The sequence below is a fragment of the Polistes dominula genome, unplaced genomic scaffold, assembly GCF_049000335.1.
Source record: "Polistes dominula isolate Pdom_NZ unplaced genomic scaffold, Pdom_raw_medaka contig_80, whole genome shotgun sequence".
Taxonomy (NCBI): Eukaryota; Metazoa; Arthropoda; class Insecta; order Hymenoptera; family Vespidae; genus Polistes; species Polistes dominula.
Genome location: NW_028301111.1, coordinates 2,857,862 through 2,864,787, shown reverse-complemented (window position 1 = coordinate 2,864,787; position 6,926 = coordinate 2,857,862). Strand labels below are relative to the sequence as shown.

At 26.9% G+C, this 6,926-nt stretch overlaps 1 protein-coding gene across 1 annotated transcript in view; it reads right to left on the bottom strand.

Annotated features, from left to right (window-relative positions):
- Positions 1 to 243: 243 nt before the first annotated feature.
- DIP2 (disco-interacting protein 2) overlaps positions 244 to 6,926 on the bottom strand; it is a 29,378-nt gene continuing 22,695 nt past the window's right edge. The window contains exons 14-17 of the mRNA XM_015326958.2: positions 6,527 to 6,862; positions 6,167 to 6,463; positions 5,508 to 6,064; positions 244 to 5,318 (exon numbers count right to left, since the gene is read on the bottom strand). Of these exons, the coding sequence (XP_015182444.2) occupies positions 5,066 to 5,318; positions 5,508 to 6,064; positions 6,167 to 6,463; positions 6,527 to 6,862 (1,443 nt within the window). The 3' untranslated portion in view covers positions 244 to 5,065. The remainder of the gene's footprint in view (positions 5,319 to 5,507; positions 6,065 to 6,166; positions 6,464 to 6,526; positions 6,863 to 6,926) is intronic.

The following is a 6,926-nucleotide window of genomic DNA, read 5'->3' as shown; positions in this document are numbered from 1 at the left end:
GTAATTTCATGATATTATTATTATTAATATTATTATTATTATTATTTATATATATATCTTATGTTATAATTATATTCATATTTATATGCATGTATATATAAATATATATATACATATATATATATTTTCTATATCTATATGTATATATATATTTATACATACATTTTATTTAAACGTAAAAACTATATATTATAAATATATATAATCGTAGCTTAGTAACTACTAACGCAACGGGGAAAAAAATGGGGCTTGAGATTGAGGGTGGTGATAATATTTACACAGCCTTGGGGCCTTGGGGACCGTTGGTTTTTTCCTTCTTTTTTTTTTTTTTTTTTAGTTTGTTTGCATGGTCCAGATTTTCCTGTTAAAATTTGTCATTTGTTTCTTCAATCTTCGCACGCTCTTTAGAATGAGTAGAATAATAATAATAATTGAATTATATAGATAGATAATAATGATAATTGTTGATGACGATGATAACTGGTTGTTGAGGAGATAAAGGGCTAAGGGTTGCTACTAAAAAAAGGTGGGAGTGACTTGTTTTAGCATATTCTTTTTTTTTTTAAATCTGTGAGGGGAATCCCCTAACTTTTTCTTCACAGAAACTCGATTATTTCAATTGTTTATGTATGAATAAAGTTTGTTAATAATAAATTGATTAATTGTTAATAACATCGTTGAATATTTTCGGAATCTTTCAATGTAGTAGTATTACAATTACTATAAACTAGTGTTATTAACATTTATACATAGTATAATCAAGTTTTTCACGCATGTTTGTATGCCACGTACACACTTTTCTCTCCTAACCTTACATTTTTCTAATTTTCTTCTTTTTATTAAGCAATTATAAATTGTATTACAACAAGAACTCGATTATGGTTGTTCTTGTTGTTGTTGTTGTTTTGTTGAACATGTATTTAAATATAAAAATGAATATAAAAAAGTACCAAACGAATGTGAGTATGATTATTATAACGACAAAATGATGAACAATAAAACAATTGTTATTTGTAATCATTCTAATTAAACAATCAATCAATCAATCAATCAATCAATTAATTAATTAATTGTAATATGTTTGTTTATATGCACCAAAAAAATAAATCACTTATTATTAATATGTATATCTTAATTAAATTAATTAATTAAAATAAAATTGTTTGCTAATTTAATTCTATGTAAAAATAGTGTATAAAGAAACTAAGGGTGAAAACTGGGGGGTAAGGGTTGTTTAATATATTATTAACTAAAGTACGGCACTTCGAAGGATAGATAATAATCGATCATTACATCATTATTATTATTATTATTATTATACAAGAAACATTAGTTTATGTTTTTGTCTTCCCCCTCGTGCAATTTTGTGTTTCAACTGATCTCATGAGCTGAGACATGGCACGAATTAATATACATAGGTATTTTTATGTATGTATGCATGTGTGTATTCATAATATACTTATTTAAAACGAGATTTATTATTAATAATAATAATAATAATAATAATAATAATAATAATATTAATAATAATATTAATTCGTTTTAATAAATTCTTTTTTCATAATTCATTTTCGTTTGTTTGTTTCTTTAAAAGACGAAGAAGCTTATTGATAAGAAAATATTAAACAAAATAATTATTATTAATGACAAAAAATGTAATAGTAAATTGTAATGCATTTGTTTTACGTATTTACAAAGCCATTTACGCGTCCCATATTTGTTTAATATTATTTTAATTAACATTGTTTTTTTTTTGTTTTTTTTTTTTTTTATAAGACACGTGTATTTGTAGTAAATATATTGCACTGTTTCAAGCTGCGTAATTGTTTATAATTATTATTTAATGCTTCTTCATCTTCGATAACGATAACTTTGACAAATGTTCAATCAATTTATCAATATATCTATTATTTAAAAATAAAACATATAAAGAGAAACAAATTTGTAATTGTTAATCAATTATTATACTGATCAGGGTAGTAGTTTTCCGAATTTGTATTTTCTATTTATCTATTTATGTATTTGTAAATATATATATATATATATATATTTTTAAGAATTGCGATACGTGTGTTTTAGACAATTAATTAATTAATTAATAATTAATATAATTAGAAATATATTCTCACAATACAACGTTGTTGTTTAAACATGTAAATTATACATGTGTTTGTAGAATATATATATGTAACATATTATTAATACCCATTCATTTAAAAAAATAAGAATATAAAATTATAAAACTATCAACAAATATACATTACATTATTATTATTATTATTACATAACCTTATTGTTTGTGAGAAGATAATACATTTAAAAAGAAACAAATGTTTGTTTTTAAATCTTTTTCTTAAAAAGAGGGGAATGATTTCCCTTTATTTTCCTCAATATATGACAGAATAAATTCTGATAATATACCGGGTGTCTCAGTCAACTTTCTTTTAATTAAAAAAGAAGAAAAAGAAAATGTACTAGGTTTATATTTTTATTTTATTTTATTTTTTTTGTTTTCGTTAGATTCGTTTCTAAACTCCTCTAGTATTCTTCAGATTGTCCAAAATGTATTTTGTAGGCCCATGTTTGTTTTTTTTTTTTTTTTTTTTTTAAATCATTTATTTTTTGTTTGTTGTTATTGTTGTTTGATTTTGTATTATTTTCAAACTATCTCGTTGATTTATCATTAAAAAATAATATCCCACGTTATTTTATTACTTTCATAAATCGAGAAGTACTTCGAGTATTAACTTCATCATTGGTGTGTGAAAAATATTTTGTTTTAGAAAAAATTCTTGGTGTAAAATTAAAAACGTTAACTTTGCGAGATTTTGTTGTTGTTGTTGTAGTTTTTATCGTTGCGATTTCAGTTTCATTTTCGATGATTCATATTAAAAATAAAAATTAAAAAAGAAATAAAAAAAAATTAATAGACGTAAACAAAATAAACATAAAACGCAACAATAATAAATTGCAAATACAATGCAATATTTTCGATATTCTTTCGAGTATTTTCTTGTTTTCTTTTTGTACACTATTTTCGTTTTCGTTATCGAAATGAATAATTTGTGAGAATTGAATTTTACTAACTAATTGTTTTTTTTTTTTATATAAATTTATACATTTTGACAGCAACAAATTTTTAAATGAAAAATATTTATCAAAGTAAATATTATTTTTGTAAAAAAAAAAGTAAGCTGCCAAATGTATTGTCATCTCGTTAAATTGTTTTATAAAAATCACGTGTTTTTTCTTTTTTTTTTAATTTTTTTTCATTTTAAACAGCACGCAATAAACTATTATTATTATTATTATATCAATTTTTTTTTCTTAATAGTGTAAATAATTCATATTATCAAATACAAATACAATTAAGTAATTTTATCAGAATGATGATTAATATCATCGTTAAACTATTATATATATATCACACTTTTAATTAAAAAAAAAACGATACTTCACAATAAAGTTTATTGCATGCTGTGTGTTTATGTGTGTGTGCGTGTGTGTGGATTTTTTCTAATATGTAATAGTTAATTTTATAAAGGTTAACTTTATATATATATACCACATAAAAAATTGTTAATATTGTGCGCAATTCAGCATAATACAATTCCCATAAACATCAGTTATCATCATCATCATCATCATCATCATTATCATCATTATCATCATCATCATCTTTTTCTTCATTTCTCGTTTATTTAATTCATATTTTGTTATTTATTTCGTATTTTAATATCTTCTAAAGAATGATTATATTATATTTGATACCTAATCATTCATTAACCCTTTATACTCGAATGGAACCGAATTAGTGCAAGGCAGATATAAGTGGCAACTCGAGTGGCGCTGATACGGCGCCCGGCAGATATAAGTGACAACTCGAGAGGCGCTGATACGGCGCCCGACTAATTTCTTTTAAGATATCCTTAAAGATAATACCTTAAAGGGCCGAAAAGAGTTTTAACTCATCTCGAGTGCAAAGGGTTAATAATAAAATATGATAGTGAGCTATTAATAGTTGAATGCAAAAATTTATAATTATTTTTGTATGAATGTTAATAAATTATGCAATTTGAGAGTGGAATAATATCTTTTGTTGTTGTTGAATGAAAAATATATGAATTGAAAATATCAATAATAATAATAATATAATAATAATAATAATAATAATAATAATAATAATAATAATAATAATAATAATAATAATAATATTGAAAATAATTTAGAGAAAGTTAAGTTTTATCGTTGCAACTTATCTTATAAAAGTTCGCTTGAATTCAGTCTATAAATATATATATATATATATATATATATATATATATATATATATATATATATATATATATATATATATTTATATATATTTATATATTATATAGCAAAGTTACTATATTATCGCAGATATTAGTTGTACCAAGGTACAAGCGCTCACTATCTCTTCGAAAATTGTATATGAAAAGAAAAAAAAATATTTTTATATATATATATATTTTTTAAATGATTGAAAGATGTTTTTATGAGAAGAGACATATCCGATTATTATTATTATTATTATTATAAAAAAAAAACAATCATCAAACTAATGATATAATTATCATAAATTTTAGTTTTGTTCGTGTTTGTATCTGGCAGTTTAAAGTTGACAAAATGTCGGAATATCTCTTCCATTAGCACATTTTTCTTTTGTTCATATTATATATATATATAACGCTTGTCCCGTGTTAAAAATAAAAACAAACAAAAAAGAAAGTCCTAAAATTGAGCGTACGATGATCACACACGCACACACGTAACACACACTGAGAGGAGGAAGGTTGAGAGGTTGAGAGGTTAGGTGTGATCATAATAATCGCGTCGTTACTATTCATTGGTGGTCACGTGTCTTATAAGTTTAAAAAAATATTAACAATGGCAATATATATGTAGAATGTATTAAACTATGCGGACAAGCTAGTTTTTTGTGTTTTTTTTCTTTTTTTTTTTTTTTATATGTTTTCTTTCAACTATGTCTTCTTCAACGTAAAATAATAAATTCTATTATCTTATTGATGATGATTAGCGTTCACATGTTATAGGCTACATAAATCGGGTCAAGTTGATCTGCAAGGAATCCATCACGCAAATGCATCCGTTGTTTCTCACCTCTCGAATTGATTGGAACTACACCAGGATCAACTACTACTACTACACCTACTACCAAATGATGTTCTTCCAAAACAGCGCTAGTAACAAGTGCCACTAAATCGAGAGCTTCACTTTCACTTCCGTCAAGCTCTACCACTACTACTAACAAATTAGTCCACGTAAACACGGCGCTGTGAAAAACAAATTACAAAATTATTCAACACATTTTATTTTATATTACATTTATTTGTATTTAACCCATTTGCATCCTTGTTCAAACAACTGACAACTGACCCGGTGTATCACCGTTCAAATTCTTCCGCGCTTGGATGCAAATGAATTAATTAAAAGTGAAAATAAAATTGAAATTTTCTACTGACCATTCAGCAATTTTCTTATGACATCTCATGACACTGTTTTCGATATCAATCGGATGATATCTCATGCCCCTAAGTAAAATGGCTTCGTCCAAAGCACCAACGACAAAAACAGCGTCATGTAATTCGGCATCACCGGGAACTAAATCGGCTTCAGATGCAGCTGAAGTATCACCAGGAACGTCACTAATAACAGACTGTTGAACGCTTTCAGTCCTTCTTAAGAAACCAAGATAACCGGTCCTAGCGTAAACTTCATTCGTATTTCCAGTTACTAGTCGTGCATTGAAGTGATCAGCATAATCAGTCTCGTCCCCATAAATTGTAAAATAACCACTTGCATTGTGTGCCGATTGTACCCAGATTTCTCCTAAGTGTGAATCACCGCATTGACCTTTAGTTTCTGGATTTGCTATTATAACTTTGACACCGGGTAGTAATTTTCCTGATTCCATTAAACAGAGTGAATGTGGGCTACCCCTTTCGACTAGGGATACACGATCGTTACGTAATGCTCGTAAATCCACGTATACCGTTGATGGTTCCGGACTAGATGCACCCTTTTTTATTTTTTGTTTGATTTTTAAGAAAAATATTACATTAATGTTCATTTTTTGATGATATTAGTAATGAAATAATGGTAATAGGATTATAGTATTTACCTGAAGACATATGGCAGTATTAACTCTACATCCAAACGACGTTGAGACAGCACGCGGACTTAATCCAAGCGCTGAGAAGAGTTTGCTGAAGCTCGTAGTCAATGCTATTCGTGGTCTTTCTTCTGCAACTACTACGCAAGTCCTAACACATGCTAAACTAACGCCACGAGCTTTTAAAGCATGAACCGAGGAACCCAAGCCTTTGGTGCATAATTCCATAACACCATAGGAGCAAAAAGTATCCCTTACTCTGGATTGACTAACAGCTGACAACCATAAAGCTGGATTTGCTTCAACCTGATAACAAAAATATCATTTACATTTAATATATGTATAAATAAATAAATAAATATGTTATACCTCGGATGGTGGTATTAAAATGGAATGATGTCCACTGTATATACTGCTTAAACACCATAAAGCAAATCCAAGACCGGAATAAGGATCTAAACAGAGAGCAATATGTCTTGAAGGATACAATTCGCATGCGAGTTTCATAGCACGGCATAAAGACGTTACTGCCGCGTGTGACATTTTAATTCCTGCCAACATGCCAGTAGTTGACACACTAAAATCCAAATATGCCAACATTTCCGCAGTAGGTGCTCGATACATAACGGGAAGTTTCTTCTTTGGCATGTCATCCATATCAAGAATCGTTGGCCAAGTTTTAACTTCGATAACATTATTAGCTTCCTAATTAAACACAACACAACAAGACCCAATTGAATTCTCATCATTTAAACTTTGTCATGTATGG